This window comes from Ipomoea nil, unplaced genomic scaffold (genome assembly GCF_001879475.1).
Source record: "Ipomoea nil cultivar Tokyo-kokei standard unplaced genomic scaffold, Asagao_1.1 scaffold0672, whole genome shotgun sequence".
Classification (NCBI taxonomy): Eukaryota; Viridiplantae; Streptophyta; class Magnoliopsida; order Solanales; family Convolvulaceae; genus Ipomoea; species Ipomoea nil.
Window position 1 is genome coordinate 1,052,875 of NW_017617100.1, and position 25,506 is coordinate 1,078,380.

Genomic DNA, 25,506 nt, shown 5'->3' on the forward strand with positions numbered 1-25,506 from the left:
ATTGCACACAACTACAATCCTATTATTTGGTTTGTTTATCCTGTTATAGAACATGAAATACTAACCCACTTACAAACCCATCTTTTTGCACTACTGCTTTGAATTGGTCAAAATGCATTTCGGGAATACATGCACCCAAAAATACAACAAAAACCAAAAATGCCAATTATATAGACCCCCATAATTCAGCCCCAAAAACGCCACCCAGACCCCCCTATCCAAACAGCTGCTAAACTAGTAGAATAAACAGATATCATAAAGGCTCGTTGTGATCAAATAGAAAACAGCCTTGCATAGGTTAGGGCCTAACAAATCACTACTTGAAAATTAATCTAGGATGCTGCATACTCTTAAATCTCAAAAGGCAATAACATATGGGGCTTTACTGCCTGGTAAATATGCAACAAAGTAAATCATTTACCTAACAGTTAGAAAGCACAATAGTATATATCTAGCTTCAATGTTAACCATCTGAATGATGTTTTCTTAATACGCAATATATATATATATATATATATATATATATATATATATATATATATATATATATATATATATATATATATATATATATATATATATATATATATATCTACGTTTAGTACTAACCATTCGAATACTTGTCTACAATAAATTATTTTAATTTCAAATACTTGTCCACAATCAGTTATTCCAATATCAAATACGATGATACGGGGGCACAACAATAGTGCACACGTCACTACAATATTATTACTAAACACAAAATGGAATTCATAACTAGGAGAAAATCAAATTCAAGCACCAATCACTTCAGAGGACAACTGCGGGCGTTATGACGAGCGTACTCACCGCACACTCCACATTTTCGACCCACCTTGACACTTCTCTCTTTGGCTAACTCACGTTGGTTTTTAATTCGCTTCGCGGTCCCCTTGTTTTTTGCTTGTGCGGGAGGTTTGATAGTTTTGGAGGCTGGAGGTTGCACACCGCACAAAGTCGCAATGGCTAAACGATTACCCTTTGCTGGATCATCACCCATACCATCACACAAGAATTCATCCCTCAAATCCTGTATTACCTGCAGCATTCGCGTTTGACGCATTGTCTTACTCCCTACAATTGCAAGGCAGCTGTGTATCTTAGTCCACAATCTGTTTGGGCCTGGGTCCATGGAAGGGCAGTCGGAATGTTTATCACAATATTAACCTAGTCTTATGTGCTTACACCAACAAGGAGCAATGCAATCAGGTGGCAAGCTCTCTAGCTGTGCAGCCCGAAACACCGAAAACATGTGCTCGCAAACCATCCCTAATCTTTCAAACAACTTGCAGATGCACGACGCACTAACCCCAGTCGGATTATATTCAACAGTATGGGTAACACTACAGCTCCCTTTAATGTCATAACGGATCACCCCATTATCTTTATGGATTCCTACCACCCCACAGTAAAAACACGCAGATTCAATCTCTTTTTGGAGCTCATAAAAGATTCTTATGGTGAATACCTGCGCCGTGTGTCGCTTTATTGCTAAAGGGGTTTTGAACTCAGGTAAGGACCCCTCACTCTCAGCATTTAGTTTATCCTGTGTATGGCGTTGTGTTTCAAGGACGCTATCATATTGCATGTAGAACTCAACCAGACTACAATGCGGGCGGGTACTCTTCCCATACACGTTATTCGCTGCTTCAGACCGGGATGTGGTGCATAACAACCCACTCATGGGTAAGTCTAAGAAATAGGCCGGAATCCAAAACTCTCGCTCCACGTATAATTTGGTAAACCATCGGTGCCCTGTTAAGTTGTGCTCTTCCATTAACGAGTGCCATTGTGCCTCAAACTCACCAATGGCAATGGTTTCATCCCACACAATATTGTTAAGTTTATTGCGAAATGTCTCGTTTTGCGCTAATATACCACCTAGTTTCTCGCTAACTTTGGTCATGATGTGCCACATACAGTAGCGGTGGCGGGTTTCAGGTAATACCCGTGCAATAGCAACCTTCATGTCCGGGTCCTGATCAGTAACAACGCACATGGGGCTCTGTCCCATTGCATCTTTGAATCTGTCTAGAACCGACACATATGATTCCGTGTCCTCCCTATTTATCATTGCTGCGCCAAATGTAATACACCGTTTGTGGTTGTCGACCACAGTAAAAGGTACAAACACCAAACTGTACCTGCAAGAGTACAAGGTAACACAGTAGTTTGCACTGCTAGTCACTATCAGCTCAGTAAGTCAAATCACTGGAAAATAATCAGGTGTGCAAGTCAGGGGGCATACATGGGTAAATCGGTTGTGCATACATTGCATACAACTGTGGTGAATTTATTTAATGGTATGGGGCGTGCACATTGTTACGGGTAATGAAGTCCATGTAATGTATGAATAAACTAAAGGATGTTAACCAAAACATGTCACCGTACCTGTTCGTACCGTAGGTTGCATCGAAAGAAATCACATCACCGAAGCTTGTGAAACTAAGACGGTCGGTGTGGTCAGCTCAAAAAAGACAGGCAAGATGGTCTTCGTCATCAAGATGGTAGTCAAAGAAAAAGTCCTCGTAGACCTCACGCTTCTATCTAAACTTTGCAATGATCATCTCCCCATCCTTGTCATCAACATACTGTTGGAGGTCTCGCTTGAAATTGTGAAACTCCATATCTGTTGCTCCAACATCAGCAAATGACCCCGCTGCCTCCTTGCATAACCGGAAACTTTTAGAACCACCGACATTAGCTTTAACACAATTTGCAAGGAATGCTTGTTATGCCACATCGAGCTTCTGATTGATCCTCATGAATAGCCTCGAAGGCTCAGAGCACACATTGTGGGTGTGTTCTTCAACAAAAATTGACACCACAAATTCCCCACCGGTGTCTTTTTTTCAGGCAAATCTTAGCATTGCACTTAACTCGATTCGACACTCGTCTCCTACGTTGAGTGCTCTTACCACTACCGCCACCATCCACGGGGGTAGGCTTGGGCCTACCGCCCCTCTTTACTCCCTCCCAGCTACAGACCAAGTAACGCATGGTGATTTGGCCGCCTCAACCACGCTTTAGGGAGTTGTGTCTGACAGAAAACCCACATGTTCTTGCGTATGTCATATAGTAATGAACACCTTCTGCTAGTGTTTTGAAGCGGCGCCCAACGAACGGGGTAATAGCGCTATCCACTGTAGGCCACCAATACTTAACTGGTACGGTGGTGTACACATCCATGCTACCACTCTCTGTCGCATTCGCCCCTGTAGGGAGAAACCAAGATTGAATTATGAGGGGATATACCGACAAAAACAAAACAAGCCGTAGTATGGGGGGTTGCAGCTCCTGTGGTAATCATCAGTTAGTAGTAATAATAAACTTAACATCATCTGCACTCTGCATCTTTTTGTATAAACTAGAATAGAAACTGTATTGAAGGGTGGTAGGAAGAGTGCACTATGCTTGGGATTTTAAAACTATTAAATTACATAACTTGATATCATATGTCTGTAATCATATTGGAATAATAGAATGAAGAATACTTTTCTTGTTGGTTGACAAAAGATTTATTGAAATAAAAGCTAGCATGCATCCAAATAAACTTAATACACTGTTTTAAAAGTTGGAAAGGCAATTGGGGTTAGTTAGTGGAATAATTATTCTGGTTGTTTTTCAATTCCAAGCATAGTTCACTCATAGGCTAAATAATTATTCTGGTTGTTTTTCAATTCCAAGCATAGTTCACTCATAGGCTAAATAAATATTCTGGTTGTTTTTCAATTCCAAGTATAGTTCACTCATAGGTTAAATACACTCAACATCATCTGCACTCTGCATTTTTTTTTTGTATAAACTAGAATCACCCAAACTAACTTAACATCATCTGGACAGGAGCACCCTACACCATTTTGTTATGTACTGGAGTTCGAAATACACTGCACTCTGCCAACAAGGGAAAAAGAGCCACGAACCTGATGACACAGGAAGTTCATCCTACACCATTTTGTTATGTACTAGAGTTCAAAGTACACTAGACTCTTCCAACAAGGAAAAAAAATCCACGAACCTGATGACACGGCAGGTTCATCCTACACCATTTTGTGATGTACTGGAGTTTGAAATACGCTAGACTCTTCCAACAAGGAAAAAAAAGCCACGAACCTGATGGCACGACAGGTTCGTCAATAACGCTGGGTGGTTGCAACGGTGGCAGTACATCGTCGTTACTCATGGTCGCAGGGGTGGCGTTACCGTCCAGTAAACACCGGTTGCACGTCGCAGCAGTCGCTCCGGCTGGGATTCACGGTCGCTACACGCTCTGCCGAGCGCAAGACACGCTAAGGAAATATATGATATCGGCAATTCGAAATACACATAACGTAATTAGCCTATACAAATAAGCAATGTGCACGCCGGTGCACGGTAAGTACGGTGTGCTACTTTCTCAGCCATCTGATAACCCACATCAGTGCACCGTATTAGTCCACATATTCACACCATAAAGAAATTATGCACTAGAAAATACCTTTTATATATATATATATATATATATATATATATATATATATATATATATATATGAGTTGAGTTATAGAGGACTGTGCAGACCAATATTGGGGCACACAACAAATTAGAATCAGACACACAACTTAATACACAATGGCACACAAGAATACATGTAAACAGCAGGTTTCGAACCTAGGCTCTATTAATTAACAAATCGATGCATGCGACATACAAACTGTGGCACACGACTACATCAGGCCATGCACACGACATATAGAGTAATGGCACACGTCATATTAGTCCTCACAGTCCTCTATAATATACCGGTCCTCATTTGAACTCAAGTGTGTGTGTATATATATATATATATATATATATATATATATATATATATATATATATATATATATATATATATATTGTATTTAAAAATCAACACACTACAAAATCAGTTTTTGATATTTCAAATTTGGTCTCTATTACTATATATAGTGTTTTTAATTTTATAATATGTTAATTTCAAGATTACTTTCTCAAAGCCAGAGAATGAATACATGAACTGATGTTTGAACGTCTTAGCAATTGCTCTTCTAGGTAAATTCATTGTTTATTTTGAAGTGAATATAAAATACAAAAAATTAAAGTTTAAAACAAAACATATGGTCGTTATATATACGGGTAATTTATTTTTGATTTAGAAATTTGTTCATTCATATAACTAAAACACATGTTATCTTCAAAAAAAAAAAAAAAAAAAAAAAAAAAAAAAAAAAAAACCTAAACTAAAACACATGCATATTTTCTTCATTTATGTAAAATGCTCAAAAAAATGTTATGGTTACAGTTTTGATCCTCTTTTAGGGTAATTTTAAACAAAATTTCCATTCCAATCAATGACTCTTGTTCATAAGGAATATCAACATTTTCCTAAGAAATAGGTGAAAAAGATGAATGTTAGAAAGTGAAAAAAAAATTATATTGATAAAAAAAATCATATTAATAGCATTTTATAATACAATTACTTTACTGTTCTTTTGGAATGAAGTCCCTTCTGTCATTCCCGCTTCATCCGAACACTCCCAGTCCCATAAGATAAAGGGAGCATTACCTATTGTGTACATGCACCCTTACAACCAAATTTATTTGCTCTCTCTAGTAATATTCTATTACATTTAACACAATACATAAGGCCTGCATCATGAATAGTTAATTTGTTATTGCATCTTGTGGACTTGCACAAAGTATAATACCGTTACCAACTATACTGGCTGGAACATAGAAATTCCCACCTACAAATTTTGGTCAATTAATATGATACAATAATAACTAAATAAAATTAAAATAATCTATTCTTGGCTATACAGATCTTCAATAGTGCTTATAACGACATCACCACTGGTAAAATCATAAATACCAGTTTATTGAGAAAGCATAAATGCAGTACTAATACTGCAAACATGAGCGTTTTCAGCATAGATGTATTGAGTATGCATTGTAACTTTGCGTGATGTGCTATATAACAACGGAATGACTGTGAATGCACAATAATAATATAACCATAATTAAATATTCTTCTATATTTTGCTACATTAAAAACAGAATATTATAGTGTAATATTACAATAATTATATAACCATAATTAAATATTCTTCTATGGAATATTCTTCTATTCTATATTTTTCTATTATTTCTATTACCATCATTAATTATTCCATAGTCTACCATAATTAAATAAATAATTTGACCAATACAATTAGTTTGGGCGGGAAATGGTAGAATGAAGATTTTACTTTTAATTATATATAGATATAGATTTTCACGATGCGCGGAATGAATTTGTTGTAATATATTAAGAATATTATTTAAATTAGAATATCAAATATTATACAATGCAATTGAAGATATAGTTTGGGTTATTTATGTGTTTTGATGTTATTATTTCTTGAATTTGAGCAAATAATTGCTCAAATTAATAGCTAATGTTTAGATGTACGCATGCGGTGTTGTAACTTTAGAGATTTTATTTATCATTGTTTAGTATTTTTTTAAAATATAAATTAGGCAGATGTTCTCGTTCTCTAGCAACTTAGTTATAGGAATGAATTGCTATCTTAATTCATTTGTATGGAAGATATAATTTTTTGTCTAGATATATAGCAATTTTGTCATTTAAAAAACATAATGTCAACGATTGTATTTACACATTATTGAAATCTATTTGTAGACGACACTGGTAGTAGCAATACAATCTTATCCATCATCGTCTAGAGCTAACACCTTCAGTCTATCAAGATGGGTAACTCGGGTGAAAATATATAATGGTAGAGTATTAGTCAATTAATGATCCTTTTATATTTTACGTCAATTAGTAATATCATATTCATTTTCAACCAAATATTCTTTTTTATTTTTAGTCAATTAGAATATCATATGCAATGATATTTTTACCTAATTTCCGTTCCATATTTAATTGATAATGTATAATATTATTATTCAAATATTTCCGTTCCATTTTTAATTTACCTATACTATTGTTTAAAATATGCATTTACTATTTATGATGTAGAATATTATTATTGAAATATTTCCGCCCAATTTTAGTTTCCGTTCCATTTTTAATTAAAATGCAATGATCTAACCATTTATTTTTTCATATTAGTTAATTATGGATCATTTTTTATTTGCAGTCAACTATTAATATTCATTTCCTTTTATATTTTCAGTCAATCAGTAATATCATATTCATTTTTAGCCAATTATTCTATTTTATTTTCATTCAATTAGTCAATTAACCAATTAGAATTTCATATGCAGTGATATTTCTACCCAAGAAATTATTATTATTATTATTATTATTATTATTATTATTATTATTATTATTATTATTATTATTATTATTATTATTATATATTTCCGTTTCATTTTTAATTTACCTATACTATTGTTTACTGGGTGTGGACGTACGGTACAGGATGTTCCACCTTAATCCCCATGGCCATACAATAATCGTCAAAAAGCTGACGAGGTGAATTCACCAGTATTATCCATTCTTACGTTCTTAATAGGATAATTGGGGAATTGAGCATTCATTCTAATGATTGGACTTAGAATTTTGCGAATGTCATATTTCGAGTGGACAACATGCACACATGTGTCCATCAGGTGGAAGCATCAATAAGGACCATGAAATATTGAAATGGTCTGGATGAAGGATGAATTGGTCCACAAATATCACCCTGTAACCTCTGCAAGAAGACATGTGACTCAAAATTAATCTTTGGACGTGAGGGCCGAACAATAAGTTTACCCTTTGCACAAGGAACACATGTGTAATCTTTTGTAGAAAGAATGTTTGTCCTAAGAAGGTTATGTCTAATTGAATTTGAAAGTATCCGGCTTATCATAGTTTGCACAGGGTGACCTAAGCGGTCATGCCATAAACCGAAAGAATGTGTATCTTTAAATTTCACCGCAAGTGCAACGCAGGAAATTTGGGGCCTGATATAAGAATAATATAGGCCGGAAGAAAAGGAAGGAAGTTCTTCTATTTCCTTTTTCTGGTTATTTACCGTTTTGGTCAAGACAAAGAATTCGGTATTGTTTTTAATTTAGTTTCTATGTGAAACCCGTTGGACCGAATATCCTTGAAACTAAGTAAGGTTCTTTTTTTTTATTGAGGATATAGGAGGACAGTTTCGATTTTTAACTTTGTTCCATTAGAAAGAATAAGTGAATCTATCCCAGAGCCCACGATAGGAATGTTATCATTTACTATTGTTGAGAGTTTGCCTTTGTGTGTTTTGAGTGTTTGGAAAAAACTTCTGTTTGTTAAAATAGTGTGCGTGGTTGCACTATCAACCAAGCATAAAGGAGAAACGTCCCCCATATCTCTATAGAGAAACGAGTAATCAGGAAAATGAGGGATGGATATTCTATTAGTAAGAAGATTTACTTAAGGAGCATAGAATATTTGTTCAAAATGCACACAGGCACTTAAAAGTACGAAAGAAACTGTTGCGGCCAATCCACAATTATTATTACATTAAAACGAGGATAGAAAGAAAAGAAAAATCATTCTTGATCTCCAAAATCTTCAAGCTCATACTTCATGAGGTCATCATCATCAGCATTAACAAGTGCGTTTGCTTCTGGTAACGCAACATGGTGGGACTCATCTTTAGGCCGCATTTTGTCCCTCTTCAGTATTTGCTGATATGCCTCTACCAAGTGCTTCGGGGTGCGACATGTACGGGACTAGTGTCATGTGCACCCACATCTATAGCAGGTTTGCTGCTGCCCGGAATGATTGTTGGATGAGCTTGATTGTCCTTGATTTTTCGGCTGCCTTTGCTTATTTTGGGAGTTATGATTCTTGTTGCTTCCATATCTTCCTCCACGACTTGGACCCCTTCCATGACCTCTTTCTCGTCCTCTACCTTGGTTCCCCCTAGTGTTGCTCGACTAGACAACATGGTGTGCTTCAAGCACTGGTGCAGAGCCAACATGGCGTGCATTATGGTTTCGCATTAACAACTAGTTGTGCTTCTTAGCTACTAGGAGGGCGGAGATCAGATCAGCATGCTGGATATAGTTTTTGGCCCTGTACTGTTGCTGGAGTACAAGGTTACTAGCATGAAATGTGGACAAAGTCTTTTCGATCAAGTCTTTGTTAGAAACTTCTTGTTTACAGAGTTTGAGTTGTGACACAATTTTATGTAATGCTGAATTATATTCAGTGTCATATTGTGCCTAGGGGAGGACAAGTGATATCTGTTGATTAAAGCGGTCCGATGGATTTTCATAACATAGATATTCATTCTTAAGATCATGATTAAGATGGTGACGGAGGAAGATGAGTGTTTTGGCCTTCTAGGCTGCTTCACTTGTGGAATTAGCAATAATAGTATCTTGTAGCTCAGTTGATGTGAGATAGATCTCAACATCAAGAGCCCAAGTCAAATAGTTACTCCCGTCTAAGGCTAGTTCGGTAAATTCACGTTTGGTTAGTGCAGCTATAGTCTACAAAAATATTAGAAATATTTTATTATTTCAATTGATTTGTGGATCAACTTAGTCAAGAAATAAACTCATGTAGAGAATATGACAATCCTAATTAACAAACAAATTAAACCAAAAAAATGGTAGACAATCCTTAGATATACTCCCAGGAAAGGTGGTCGAGACGAAGCTCTGTTAAATACCAACTCCTTAGACAGAGTAGTGTCACAAGGGAACTAGTAGCAACAAGGCTTTTAAGCCAGGGCTATAGAACTAGTTTTCCTCCCCAAGAGACTTCCCTAATTCATGTCGTTCTCATATTTGAAGTAAAATTGTTTGAGAGATCTAAAGAGTGTAGATTCACCTACGGATAAGGCTTTGAATATGGTAAACTATGAATATTTATGTACTTATATTCTTTTTAAGATCTTTATAAGAACGCGAGTGGAGTGTAATCTAACCTTAAAAGGCACTAGTGCTTCCCTGGGTCCCCCTCCTCTTTATTTATAAAAATTTATTCCTAATAAACATGCTTGACATAATATATAATTTACGCACAAACTAATTTATATGCTTAATATACATACACACAAACAACTAATATATGTATTCAAAATACAGATTAAAAGTCCATTCTAATATATATATATATATATATATATATATATATATATATATATATATATATATATTCTAACAATTAAGTATATATTCTATGTGAAACAAGCCAGAACATTTTCATCCTCACAATAGTTTCACAAGATATCTCATATATATTTATTCATATACATATACAGAGAATGTATAAAAAAATCCTTTAATTTAGAAAATAAATATACCGTTCACCGAAGAGCGTGCTGATAAGTGTTGAAATGCAGATTTGTCTGCAGGCCTTTAGCTCAAACAGTAATAAAGAGTAATAATAGCAGGAAGAAGAAGAATAAAGAACAGAGAAAAGTAATTCTTATTATCATCAAATACTCTGTACAGCATTACAATGGTATATATAATCTCTCTATCATAATAGCCTTTAGGACTCTTAGAGTATTAGGATTTAGGAATCGTACAGTACTCAGAATTCTATCATAAATATAAAGCTAGAATAATGTCCACATAAGGTTTTACAACACAAAGTACGATTTTGTTTTTATTAATAAGTATAGATTCAAGATCCTTATTATTATTAACTAGTATTTTCACCCATGCGATGCACGGAATGGAATTGTTGTAATATATTAAGAATATTTAAATCGATATATAATTATTTAAGAGTTAATTTCACCAAAGGTCGTTTATCTTTCCTGACAATTCCAAATTTAATCCTACACTATAGTTATTAATTATTACAATTTATTCTATGTTATAACTCTTACGTAAATATTCTTACTATTATTATTAAAACTTAATTACTTTTAGATATTATTATTACCACTTATATTATTATTATTATTATTATATTATTATTATTATTATTAGTTTCTTTTCAAGTACTGTTAGTATATAATGGTCGTGAGGCACAATAATAATATAACCATAATTAAATATTCTTGTATTGTATTCCGGAGTTAATGTCATTTTTGGTCCTAGACTTATTGAGGCATTGACACTTTTCATCCTCCATAATAAAAATTGCCACTTAGTAGACACTGTTATTGGTCGTTGGACAGTTTTGATCCTCCGTCAATGAAGCCGTTTGTTGACTGTGAATTAGAAGGGTTTTTCTGTCCTTTTATGTCTTATTCTTCTAATCTTGTTTAGACCAGCACTGCTGTGACTCCTGTGAGGCGAGATGGCGAGACTTGGCGGCTAAGTAGTAACCGTCGGTAGTGAGTAACAACGAGGTTCTTCTCCGGCGAGTTGTGGGTACGGCGGCGAGCATACGAGGTAGTAACTCCTTCCGGCGACGGACCAGTAGGGCAGATCTGGCGGTGCAACAACAGATCCGGCGAGGTTGGGGCCTTCACCGGTGGTTTTTGGTTCCGGCGGAGCAGAGAGGGCAGCAGGTCGGCGAACCCTCCTATGGTAAATAGCAGTTGTAGTTGTAGATGGCGTGATGTAGAATTTGCACCTGTAAGTCCTCCCTTCCATATTGACCACAAATATCCTTCACATCTCTCTCTCTCTCTCTCTCTCTCTGACCACAACTACTTGGTGCACAACCTCAAAAACTATGTTATTCTACCTGAATCCGCCGCTCCCCAAAAATCGCATTGTCTGAGGTGTTGGAATGGCCGGTGTTGACTTCCTGGCTGCTGTAGCTTCATTCCCCAACTCGGATGATAAAATTCGGAGCACCAGCTTTGAGGTTCAAGGAGGTGGTAACACTGGCAATGCTTTGATAAAACCCAGATGATAAAATTCGTCTTGGTCTTAATCCAAGGATCATATCTAAGGTTGCTGATGACTCGCATGGCGAAAGAATACTTGATGAGCTTGAAAGGGATGGTGTTGATACATCTTTTATGGTGGTGTCCAAAGGAGGAAACTCACCATTCACATATGTCATTGTTGACAACCAAAAAAAAAAAAAAAAACTCGCACGTGCATTTTCACTCCAGGATATCCACCCATGATATCTGAGGGTCTACATACCCAAATCAAAATTGTCTTCAGCACTTGGAGTAAATATTGTCTACTTAGATGGAAGGCTGCATGAGACTGCTTTGATTGTAGTGCAGGATGCAAAGAGTAGGGGCATACCTATTATAGTTGATGCAGAAAGGTTAAGGGAGGGGTTGGGTGATATTCCTGACTTTGCTAGTTATGTTGTATGCTCGACAAAATTTCCACAGGCATGGACTAACGCCCTTTCTATTCCAACTACATTTGTTTCCATTATCTTGAGATTGATGTCAAATGTAAAATTCGTGATTGTTAGTTGGGTGAAGATGGTTTCTTAATGTTAGAAAGGACTAAAGCGGATAACCTCAGTTTGAAAAAACGGATGTAGCAGTGACCAATGGATGGAGAAATACAAGGATTAGAACATAAAAAGACAAAAAAAACCCTTCTAATTCACGGTCAACAAACGGCGTCATTGACGGAGGATCAAAACTGTCCAACGATCAATAACAGTGGCTACTAAGTGGCAATTTTTATTATGGAGGATGAAAAGTGTCAATGTCCCAATAAGTCTAGGACCAAAAATGGAATTAACTCTTGAATTCCGTGAGTCACAATAATAATATAACAATAATTAAATATTATTCAATTCTATATTCTTCTAAGATTTCTATTACCATCATTAATTATTCCCAAATTTACCATTATTAAATAATTAAACCAATTATAAAGAAAGATTATTAAATAATGCACGGGACAATTGTTTAATTAAAAATTTTAAAAATTCATTAATAAAACATAAGGTTCTCATAGTTTTTTCTTAGAAACTCTTTAATAAAGTATTTTTTTTTTAGAAATTGGTGGGCCAAACCGCCTATGGCAGTTTGCGGTGGATAGATCTCGAAAAAATACGCGATTTCAAAAAAACATTTGTCCAAAACGGACAACGGAGTCAAAAGTTATGCCTTGGCGAACTTTTGACACTTTACAACTTAAAAAAAAAAAAGGCCGGTTCAGCCTGAACCGGCGAGGTGGCCGTTGAGGAGACCGATTCCAGCCTTCCTCGCCGCGGCCAGCGACACGATTTTTGCAACACTGATATATAAAATAAATATATATTAGAATAGGAATAGTATTACACAATTTTATAATATTACAATAAAATTTTAACCCAGAATTATTGTAGAAATCAATATATTTTATTAGGAAGAGAGATTTTCTAGGAATTGGGCGGGAAGTTAAAATTTCAGGATTTTGTTTTTATATATAGTATAGATTGTATTACACTATTTTATAATATTAAAATAGAACTTTAACGCATAATTATTGTACGAATGGGAAAGTAGAAATCAATATATTTTATTAGGAAGAGAGATTTTTTAGGAATTGGGCAGGAAGTTAAAATTTCAGGATTTTGTTTTTATATATAGTAAAGATTGTATTACACTATTTTATAATATTAGAATAGAATTTTAACGCAGAATTATTGTACGAATGGGAAAGTAGAAATCAACATATTTTATTAGGAAGAGAGATTTTTTAGGAATTGGGCGGGAAGTTAAAATTTCAGGATTTTGTTTTTATATATAGTATAGATTGTATTACACTATTTTATAATATTAGAATAGAATTTTAACGCAGAATTATTGTACGAATGGGAAAGTAGAAATCAATATATTTTATTAGGAAGAGAGATTTTTTAGGAATTGGGCGGGAAGTTAAAATTTCATGATTTCGTTTTTATATATAGTAAAGATTGTATTACACTATTTTATAATATTAGAATAGAATTTTAACGCAGAATTATTGTACGAATGGGAAAGTAGAAATCAATATATTTTATTAGGAAGAGAGATTTTTTAGGAATTGGGCGGGAAGTTAAAATTTCAGGATTTTATTTTTATATATAGTATAGATTGTATTACACTATTTTATAATATTATAATAGAATTTTAACGCAGAATTATTGTACGAATGGGAAAGTAGAAATCAATATATTTTATTAGGAATAGAGATTTTTTAGGAATTGGGCGGGAAGTTAAAATTTCAGGATTTTGTTTTTATATATAGTATAGATTAGTAATCTTAATTATTATTACTATTTTTATTTTCTTTTTTAATTTTTACTGATTATTATTCTATTTCCTTTTCCATTTTTCATTGTCTACTGTTTGAGAAGAAGTGTTTGGATAGAAATGCACGAAAGTAAGATTTTTTTTTTTAATAATAAGTATAGAAGTATAGATTATTAAAAAACTATATATGTGTAATTAATTTATTAATTACCATAATAATTATTACATAATAAGCTTGTTTAGTTATTGGCGAATCCGCAAACATTTTGACGAAAATATTGTTTGGTAACTTACTGTTTGGGACAACAATTTTCTCTAAACTGCTGAAAACTAAAATGCTACATTTACAACGTTTCAATTAAGCATTTTAGAAAAAGATTAATCTTTCCCAAAAACACCCTCATACATTTAAAAACAAAATGAGAGGTCATTAAGACTTCTTAAATGAGGGCCTTTTGGCTTTTCCCTGCTTGCCTACGTTAATGGGCAATCAATTATGTAACACCCTTAATTTTTAAAACATTTAAAGTTTATATAATAAATGCAATCTAACGATAATCATCCAAACAGAGCATAAACTATCCATAAGAGTCGGGGTGCTATGCCACACCTAGGTTTGAGAACTTAGATGCACAGGCTAAACTAACCAAACATATATAATCCATAAATCAATATTCAAATACAATCCAAGGCACACAAGCCATCTACTAATGCTAGAACTAACTAAGCTAAGTCCACAGGTCCAACTAGCGCACTTCTAGCTAATGATCCGCACCTGAAAAACATACGGTGTAACAACCGTCAGCGAATAATGTTGGTAACCCACTCCCACACGTTAAGTACAATATAGGTAGATATAGGAAAATCATTTTGAAATCGGAATACATACATATATAACCTAAGCAACTCTAGCTTTAAACCAAGATCAGTCTCAAGACACAACAACAGACTTGACACTTTAGAACAATCATAAAGACTAGCATGCATCCTAAGAACACAATACAAGACATAATAGACAAATAAGCTCATAAATAACAAATAGAGACAACAATGGGATTCAAAGACAATCAATAGCAATTAATCATTAAGGCACACAATCCATCTTCCAACCTTATACCAAGTTCCAACCTTATACCAAGTTCCAACCTTTTCACTCCACTCCATCCTTATTTCAGTTCCAACCTATACCTCCAGGCTACCCTTATACCTCTTCCCTTATCCCTTCGGAGCAACTACATGCCCCGCTCCGTAACCATTAACATGGTAGCACCGAAGTGTCATTCGCATGGTCCGTGCCCCTAGCACCAATACCAAGGGGTCAGCGCATATAGCTCTAACATGACACCGAAGCGCTTATACCCTAACCCAAGCCTTTAGCCAGCAAGTCTAAGGGGTGGTCCGTGCCTTTACCACGATAACCGAGCACTCGTTGTGTTTTCCGCCAACAATTCATCTCCACCAATCACAATCTCATTATCATCAGTCACATTAATCATTGCGCAATGACCACAATACTCATTCATCATTCAATCAATCAACACATAATCAATCAATAAAAATCAAGACATAATAACAATGATACGTACTACACATAAATTCCTAGAACGGTATCCAAAACATCAAACGGGACTCATACACGTCAAACGGGGTACAAGAGATACAATAGGACGCGGGGAAACATCAAACAGGGAAAAACATCACGCCACGCACCCACTTTCCAGCGGGTGGTGGATCACCCGCAGGTCACCCGCCGGTGGGCGGTCTGGTTTCCAGCGGGTGGCCGGCGGGCAGGCCACCGCCCGCCGGCTGCCCGCTGGAACGGGACGTTCTGGGCAGCGGGTAGGTGGTGGGGATTCGTCCCCCCACCTACCCCCCCCCCCCCCCATTAGTACTATGGTAGAAATCCGGCTCGAGGTTCGTTCGTGAACCCAAAACCATGTCCAAGCACGTTCTAACATGTAACAACAACATCATGGATTCAATTAACGAAGATTAAACTAAAAATCATTCCAATTACGTTCTAACACGATTCCTAAACATGTCAAGACTCAACATCAATCATATAACGGTTCAGGAGCATCCGAAACCTCAAGAATACCAAGAAATCTATATGCAAAGCCCTAAGGACAAGTCCTAGGCTAGACTCAACATCCGATCCTGCATAAACCCACCCAAGAATACTAAGAACATCACAACACGAGATTCACGATATAAACCCTAGGGACAAGCTCTAGACATAATTAAATACAATATCACACATTTACAAGATTACCCCGACTCTTATGGATAGTTGAGGCTCTGTTTGGATGATTATCGTTAGATTGCATTTATTATGTAAGTTCTTAAATGTTTAAAAATTAGGGGTGTTACAGTGTGCTTGGACACCGGGGTTTGTTCCCCAAGTTGTTAGTGTTGTTTTGATGAGCTTGACTCTAATTAGTTATCCTTTTGTAGCATGTGCAGTCACCATGAGTGGTGGCTGTGGCGGTGACACTCGTTTATGTTGGATTGATTGGTTTTAAGTTAATTAATCTTACTTATCTATCTTGTTAAAGTAAAAGTAATTGGGATTTAGATTTTAGAAAAGTAGGGTGTACAGCGTGTCCCACTGGTCTGTTGGATAACCATCATCCGTAGGCTTTGCAAGCACCGCGTCGCACCTGATCCTTGCTTCGGCGCGTGCAAGACTAGACGTAGCTTGGACCCTTCTTCCCGAGCGATCATCAGGACTTCGGGCTAATGGGGCTACTTGATGGGGATATTGCCACATGTACAAGTCGTCCAACAGCCAGTAGGCCGGTCGGTAATTGACCCCCGAACAGCGCTAGAGGCAACATAACCGTCCCGACCATCAGCCCAGTTCCCGACCGCCTTTCCCAGGTTGGCCCTACCAGGACCCCGGCCCCTAGTCTTAGCCGATCTCCTTACATGGGCCGACCTCCGTGGCTCAGTCCCGATCTTTGTTCCCCCAGGTAATGATCTGACGATGTCAGGAATATAGCGCCGCGTGTCGTATGTTCCCTCGGCCCCGGTCTAGCCTAGTGCATGTGAGCCACGTGTCTTCCATGCCGGAGGCCCGGGGCGTGTCCCCTTCTTCCCCTATAAATACATCATTTATTGCTATGAGGGGGGACTTTTGGCACCTACTTTACACTCGTGCTATTTGACAGGAGATTCCTAACCCACAATCCGGGGATCCCGAGCTCAAATATTTTTTATTCGATATTGTATCGTACGTATACCTCCATATTTACCGTATCAAGGGTAAAATAGCAAAAATATAATAGCGGGTATATTGTCAAAACAGGGTGTGGTGAAGTGAATTACATGCATACACATGGGCGGAGCTACAATGGGGGCAGCTTCCCCCCTTCCCCCCACCCCACCCCACCCCACCCCACCCCACCCCCTATACAACCCTTATATATATATATATATATATATATATATATATATATATATATATATATATAGTTCAGATTTTAGTATAAGTATAATAAAACAAATAAATCTAATAAAAGATGAATTAGTTTAGTTGGCATGGCGTGTGAGTGTTCTTTAAAAAGGTTTAAGGTTTGAATCCTCCTATTGTTTTAATGCAATTTTTATGATATTTTACCAACTATTGTTAATAGTGAGCAATATATAATATAACATTCTTTTATATTAATAATGAGATGTGTAATTTATAATGTATTTTGTATTCTAATTATTTTATCAAATTAATTATGTTCATATTTTGTTATGAATATTTTTATAAAGTTTTGATATGTTTTATTTTTTACTCATATCCAATAATATTTATGGCTATACTTCCTTAAGTGTTTCATTTTTTTTTTTCAAAATATCTCTTTTGTTGTAATGTTTCGCCCCCTTAACAAAAATTCTGGCTCCGCCCCTGTGCATACATGCAACTAATTTTTCTTTTTCTTGTACTTGAGGTAGCCTGATCTAAGAAGGGTTTATACTTGTCGAGTATATATAATATAATATAAAATATAAATGTTTAATTAGTTTAACTATCAATTTAAATTTTTAATTGAGATGAACCACATTGTTTCTTTTAGTATCAAAGTCAACTCCAAACGAAAGGATCTTTATACTACTTTATAAAAAAAGAGACAATATACACTCAATTTAAACTTTTAGTTAAACAAAACACGTCATTTAATTAATTATATTTGTGCTTGTGAACAAAGAAAATTGAATTATATTTAAAAATTCAAAATTCCGGTTACATATCAAGTATCAATGCGGTGTGGGTAAAAGATCTCTGTGTTGTCCTCTGATTCTTCAATTGGAACACTCCACCATGTGGCTTGATCTTCAAAGAAGGGCTTGTATATATAGCTTGTTCTTCGTTGAAGGGCATCTGGGTTCAAATGGCTTGATCTTCAGTAGAGGTTTGGATCAACATGCATGATTGGGGGAGAGGCTTTTACTTTCAGGACCACATTCAACATGCATGATTGGAGGAGGGGCTTTTACTTTCAGGATCACATTTTTATTGTGATTTACGAATAATATTTTCAGGATGTTTACATGGTTATTTCCTAGGATATCATGTTTGCATAGAAGTAAGAGTTCCTATTTATAGCCTGCATGGGCAGCTCAATTGGTCATTAAGGTGAAAGTTTGAAAGAAGAGTTCCTATTTACAGTTATAGGATAGAAGAGTTGTCCCACATGCTCTGTCGGGTCGAGGGGCCTTAGGGTTGGGGGATTTAACCTTTTGGGAGAAGGATAGAAGAGTTGTGATAGGTTCAAACTCTTTTGATATTATCTAATTAACAAATTAGATAATATCAATATTATCCAAAATATTTTAAATATACAAATATTAAAAACAAATCATATTTATCAAAATTTCAAATGTAAGTGCTAATGAGCGAATTATGAGTTGTATAAGAAGAAAGGTACAACAATAATATTCGAAAATGTAAACTTCCTACAAAAATATATAATGTCCGAATAACACACTACATACTATGTTACTAAAACAAAGATGTATTGGGCATAATTAATTAGTACTACAATTAGTAAGGTTGTTTGCTAATCCATTGATCACCGTCAATGAAGTCCATGCTGGTGAAGTACTTCACCATTTCTTGACTCAACCTTGCTTCCCATGGAACTCTCTTTGAGGTGTCCGACCCAGGTCCATAGCATTCCACCTCAGCAAATGTTAGCTGGTGCCTGAATATTAGTAATTATTAAGAAAAACAATAATAATAATGAAAATTCTTCGATATTGATTCATAAAAATGTCGAATACACAGTTAACATCGGACATTATTTGTTTAGTTAATGTTGTTTAATTCATATATATAATCCAGTTTAGGATTGTATTAATATTTATTCTCTCAATTCTTTTAGGAAGGTTTCAATAACAAAAAAAAATGTGATAACTTATAATAAAATTAATCCGTTTATTACTAAAAGTGAAGTGTCTTACTCGTAATCTTTGTAGGACCAAGAATCCCAACCTTGAGGAACAACGATGTTGGAGAGGGAGGAATTATAAAAAATGGTCCTAGAATAGCTTCTCCATGCCCTTCCCAACAGTGCCATGCCATTTCCAACCACTTCGCAATTCTTGAATACAAATGCATTGCTGTCTTTTGCTCTTGACCTTCCTTGTGCTGTTATGAACCCTGTTGTGCCTTCTCCTATTGATCCAGCATTCACAACTATTCTACACTCCTACAATAAATAACAATAAAATAAATTAATTATAATTATTTCCCAAAATTAAAGGCCAAAGAAATATTTTTAATTTATATTCTTGAAGTAAAATTTGTGTTTTGTTGGTGTTAAGACTTAATAACTCGATTGCATTTGAATATAAGGTGTAAAGATTGTAAGTAAGTGGAAATAAATTAAATCAAAATGAAAAATATAATTTTCTCAAAGTAATTTGTTGATAGCTACCGCTTTGTTAACCACGAGCAGTACAACGTACTCTTCCTAGGAACCAGCAAAATCATGTCATTAATTAAGAACAGGCTTTAATATTTCATTTCCTACTTGTGAAGATCAAAATGTACTGTTTCCAAGGAAAATTGAATCGATTTATTTCATAGGCCGTTTGGCCTAACAAAGTAAAAAATAAAAAAAAATAAAAAAATAAAAAATGTATGAAGATATTTAATGGCCTGCAATCTTGTGAAAATGCAGCTATTCAATTCAGGTTTAATTAAATAATGGACAGTGGTCCACAGTATAAAAATAGAAGTAATAGGAATATAATACGATTATAGAATCTTTTTTTTTTTTTTTAAATCATCAATTTAAAAAAAAAAAAGAAAAGAGAGAGAATATAATAGGATTGTTTGTCCACATAAGGCGAAATTCTCTCATCATCAGGGTCCTACATGATTGCTACATCCTGACCTCACAAGATAATGGAGACTGGAGAGGAAAATTATGATGACTCATTGATTGATCTATCAGGTGGAAGGACTAGTGTTTGGTGTCCTCTCAATTGTTATACCATGGACTAGGGTCCACCTATAGTGTGGACATTGGTCTAAAATGAGTATATAATTTGTTAAATGAAGGGTACTAAATTAATTAAATGTCATTTTGGACCAGGGTCCACAATGCTAGGTGGATCGTGGTCTATGTTATAAGTTGTCGAGCCCACCACATTGGTGTAACTCCACACTACGGCTGTTATGACTCGATCATGTGTTCTTACGCATAATCTACAACTCGATCAAGAACCGACTAGCTACTCAGACAAATAATAGGAATGTTATTCCAATATTTGGTTAGTTTATGAAATTACATAAAAATTTATATTTAAATGTTTGGTTGATTAAATAATAGAACATGACTATATAGTCAAATGAAATGACAAAAATACTCTTACTTGAAATAATAAATAAATAATCTTTTTTTATATAAAAATTTAAATTAATATAAAATAAATACAGAGTATACTTTATATATTTATTTATATATAGAATTGAAATTAATCTAAAATGAATTTATACACATGGTAGTTTTGATATTCAATAATACAATTAGCTATTCTTATGATGATGTAAGAATATCTAATACCATGGAGGACCTTCAAATGACTATTCTCAGGGAATTGTCAATTCCATGGTTCTAAAAATGAACGAAATGATGTAATGGATCTATTTCATGGAATGTCATTTCATTTCTTGTCCATTCCATAAACCAAACACCAAGTGTGATAATTCTACATACCTTATTTTAAAATATGAATTTAATTGGTCATTTATTTATTATTGAATGAAAAATGACAACCAAACCCAACCGTATAATTTTTGCATACAACATTTAATTAATATTTTCATCAATATAAGACTAATTAATTCGAATTTGACATAGTAGCATTCAAAAAAAAATTAAATTTAACATAAATTACACTGACAAATTTTGACTCTTACTCAGAATCTAATCCTCTAATTTCATTAATTATAGTATATTTGCATGAGAATATTAAAAAAAAAAAATTATAGTATTGTATAACATAATATTTGTATCTCCATATTAGAGTATGCATGATTGAATTGATCATTTTGTTTAAAATTAAGGAATTACTAGGAAACGTATAACCTTTTTATTTTATTTTCAAATAATTCAAATAAATTACTTATAAGTTTTTATTCGTTTTTGCTTTGATTTATGGAAAGCAACTCCTATATATAGTCATAGAGAATTTAAGTTTAGAATTTTATATTTATCAAAAATCAAATTGTCTAAGCAACTCGGTTAGATATATAAATATTTTTTCTACTAAATAATATTATAGTATGAACTATGGAATTATTAAAATATTTCTAGGAGAAGTGAAAACCTTTATGCAATAATTGTTCTTCCCAACTTTATGCAATAATTATGGATTAGATGATGGCCGTTGAGGTCAACAATTTCAAAATATAGTTTGCATTCCCCACAAGTAAATAGATGTGGCTAAAAAAGAGGTCAATAAACGAAGAAAACAACAAAAAGCTAGTTTGAATTTACCTCATAAATAGACTGACCGGCTCCAAAGATGAAGTCCACGGCCCCTTCAATGGTGCAATGCTTGAAATAATGTCTGCCCATAGCATCCAACAATGTGTCTTGTACGCCGGAGAAACCACACCGGTAAAACGCTGTTTTGTCGCCGTTAATCATGGCCGCCACCGCCGGTTTCAGGGGAGCGCCGCCTGACTTCTTTGGAGGATAGTTATAGGAATTCTGTTCAAAGGTTACACATAGTTTTACTTATTACTAAATTTTAAATAATATAATTTAAGGGTTACACTTGTGTGAACGTTTTATGAATCTTTATTCGTGAAACGGGTCGAGTCGGGTCAATATAAAAATGTGATACTTATACTGAAAAATATAATACTAATTAAAAATAAAATATTTGTTACTTGGCAAACGTAATACTTTTGAAGACAAATTTAATACATTTTACATTTTAATGTAAAAATATTTTTCATCAAAAGTATTACAATTTGTTTTATAAGTAACGTTGACAAGTGTTTATTACTTATAAAGACAAATGTGATACTTTTGAGAAAAAAATGTAATATTTTAAAATAAAAATGTAAAGTATTATTTTTTTAAAGTATTACATTTTTCCATATAAGTAATAAACATTTTATTCCTAATTTAGTATTAGATTTCCCAATATAAGTATTATTACTCCCTTTGTCTCATTTTATTTGTCCTATTTACTATTCATTAGTTAAACCAACTATTTCTCTTTGTTTATTTCTCTATTATTTTTTACTTATTTTTAAATTTGATTTTTTTTGTGTTTAATAGTATTTTTAGTGTAGTTTATGAATATATAAATTTTGTATACTCTAAACTTAATATTATGAAAAATTGAATTAAAACTAACTTCAGTCAAGTTTCGTTAACCAAATCAGACACATAAAATGAGATAGAGGGAGTACATTTAATCTCGACCCAACCCGTTTTATGAACAAGGATACGTAAGATGGTCTAAAACAAGTGTTTGCCTTAGATATGTTTACACTTGTATAACAATTCAATTTATAGCAAGAATTGAAGAGAGTGATTAATTGACATCGAATAAATAAAAAGTAACACATTGGTAGAAGGGTAAAATTGTAAGTTACTAAAAATAAATCCTTGACTATAAGTCTAATAATTTTATTGTTTCCAAACTATAAATTTTATTGTTTTAGTACTCAACTATAAATTTCATCTAATAATGTCATCGCCTATCGAATTTGTACATAATTTAGTCATTCAAGTGTGGTGTTTTGTTCAAAATTTTATCTCTTATAATCAATTGAAATATTAAAATATGTACAAATTTGATGAGAAAATTAAAGTAATGAAATGACTAAAGCTGTAAAATTATTATTTTTTAAAACTAGATGGAAAGTTGAATACAGAAATTGGAATTTTTACCACAAAATGAAGATTTTCAACTTTGATATTATCTGCATTGGATAAAAAAGTTGGACTTGCAAGGAGTGACTGGCTCTCATCCCAAACGACAATGGGGCGCTGCCTCTTTGCACCCTCTCCTTTGAGGTAAATGTATTGCTTGTCGCCAGGAATTGTTACCTTTTCTCTGTACGTAAGTATGTAAGAGAAATTAAATTAAATGTGGCATATTAATTAATAAATTAAAGTTAGTTGGAATTGAAAGAAATTAAAAAAGAAATGCATATATATATATATATACTTGTAGACACCAGGCTTGATGGAAATGCGAATCCAACGGAGATTGTTGGATGGGATTGAATCAATGGCTGATTGGATGGTTTTGAACTTGGTGGTCAACCCTGAGTGGTCAACATAGATGGTTGGAAGAGACACAACTACCTCTTCATCATGCTGCTGCCATCTGCCATTAACCAAGCCGAGGAAGAAGAAGAAAAGGAGAAATAATAATGGCAAATTCTTGAACATGATGGTATGGTATGGTAGGAGATTGTATTCTTGAAATTTTAGTTTTGCAGATGGATCTATCAGAGTTGTTGTAGCTAGTAGCTAGTAGCTAGTATATGGAGAGTCAGTCAGATCAGATCAGATCAGAGTTGATGAATGGATGGATGGTGTAGTACAAAAAGAAGTGTGGAGTTACTTTAATTTATAGCTATTAGCTAGTGTGAGTACGTGCCCATTTATTCCTGTTATTTTTGTACCTAAAACCTAACGTTTTGTGGGAATAACTAACATGCCAACAAAATGTTGTGTTGTAGATTCCATGCTGTTTTGTCTGCTTCCACCGTCGCCGGAATACTAGATTTTTTCTGCTCTCGTTTTTTGCCGTGATTGCCTCCGCTTGTCATTTTCCTTTTTGTATTTCTTCTTTGGTAGTTTAAGGAATTGTCAAATCAAAGCAAGTAATTGAGGAGTAAACACATACAAATAGGCATCGCGACAGCGACGTACTACATGTTACTCGGATAGGGCACATACTATACAAGGAGATAAACCACCATAACAAATTTAAATTGTCCATAATTAATTGACTCAAACTACTAAAATCAATAACTTGTTCTTACGTAAAGTCAAACTTGAAATTTTCTATTTATCAAGTTAACTTTCTTACCAACTTAATTAGAGTTTCATACATATACAATTACAGAATAGTAACTCGAATGAGTGAAGTATAATTCCTGTACTATAAGGTCGCACCTTCATTTCTTGCCAAGTTAATTAGAGGTTAGTATGTCAATTGAGATTGTTCAAGTTTTTTTTTTTTTTTTTTTTTTTTTTTTGAACTCATGGTGGGGTAGCCCATTCATGGACATCCAATTGAATGAGAATTGTTTTTATTTAGTGGCACATAGGGTAAAAATATTATGAGGAAAATAACATTATTGTATATATATTATACACTCAAATTTTGGTTAATTTAATTAATTGAATGAATTATTAATTAATAGAAAATATTCAAGTGAATTGAAAGTCAAAATTACAAATTTCAATATAATTAAAAGTTTAAACTTTTTTTTTTTAATAGTATAAACTCTATTATTACAATGTAGTATCTCTTTATAATTACTTTCTCAACGTCAACAACGTCTCTACTGAGGCTCGAACTCACAAACTCTCATGTGGCAGTTCAATACCTTATAAAAAAACAATAGTGATGGCATGCATCAAACAACAACATGCTTATATCATACTTACCTATGCACTCACAAATATATACGTGAGTTAATTAATTATATACTCTACACACTTACATACATTGAGTAGAAATGTTTATCTTCTATGAAAATTTTCATCACCACCAGCATATATACTACTCTATCTACTCTATTTTTATCAATTTATGTTAACATAACCTATTTAATTACCCCAAAAGGCTGAATTCCCAACTCTAAGGCCCCCCACACTCCGATCCGACAGAGCATGTAGGAGGATGTAAA

The 25,506-nt window shown here is 34.2% G+C and overlaps 2 protein-coding genes across 2 annotated transcripts; both read right to left on the reverse strand.

Moving 5' to 3' along the window:
* Positions 1-350: 350 nt before the first annotated feature.
* Positions 351-4,204, reverse strand: LOC109174925 (protein FAR1-RELATED SEQUENCE 5-like). The gene is made up of 6 exons (XM_019324167.1): positions 4,135-4,204; positions 3,111-3,236; positions 2,575-2,725; positions 1,207-2,165; positions 857-1,095; positions 351-389 (listed from the first exon to the last, which is right to left on the reverse strand). The coding sequence occupies exons 1-6, from the start codon at positions 4,202-4,204 to the stop codon at positions 351-353; spliced, it is 1,584 nt and encodes a 527-aa protein (XP_019179712.1).
* A 14,741-nt stretch (positions 4,205-18,945) lies between these two features.
* On the reverse strand, positions 18,946-24,148 carry LOC109174941 (probable pectinesterase 55). The gene is made up of 6 exons (XM_019324178.1): positions 24,128-24,148; positions 23,808-24,086; positions 23,528-23,693; positions 22,115-22,330; positions 19,569-19,816; positions 18,946-19,309 (listed from the first exon to the last, which is right to left on the reverse strand). Exons 2-6 carry the CDS (start codon positions 24,032-24,034, stop codon positions 19,150-19,152), a joined length of 1,017 nt encoding a protein of 338 aa, XP_019179723.1. The 5' UTR covers positions 24,035-24,086; positions 24,128-24,148; the 3' UTR covers positions 18,946-19,149.
* Between the last annotated feature and the right edge of the window lie 1,358 nt (positions 24,149-25,506).

Bases quoted from the DNA above. Each gene is read 5' to 3' on its own strand.
- LOC109174925 (XM_019324167.1), bottom strand. From the start codon at position 4,204: ATGAGTAACGACGATGTACTGCCACCGTTGCAACCACCCAGCGTTATT. The intron at 3,237-4,134 runs GTTCGTGGCTTT...TTCTCCCTACAG, and splicing joins CGAACCTGTCGTGCCATCAG to GGGCGAATGCGACAGAGAGT. The intron at 2,726-3,110 runs GTGTTCATTACT...ATTGTGTTAAAG, and splicing joins CTTCAAAACACTAGCAGAAG to CTAATGTCGGTGGTTCTAAA.
- LOC109174941 (XM_019324178.1), bottom strand. From the start codon at position 24,034: ATGTTCAAGAATTTGCCATTATTATTTCTCCTTTTCTTCTTCTTCCTC. The intron at 23,694-23,807 runs GTATATATATAT...ACTTACGTACAG, and splicing joins ATCAAGCCTGGTGTCTACAA to AGAAAAGGTAACAATTCCTG. The intron at 22,331-23,527 runs GTAAAAATTCCA...ACCTTTGAACAG, and splicing joins TTGAAAATCTTCATTTTGTG to AATTCCTATAACTATCCTCC.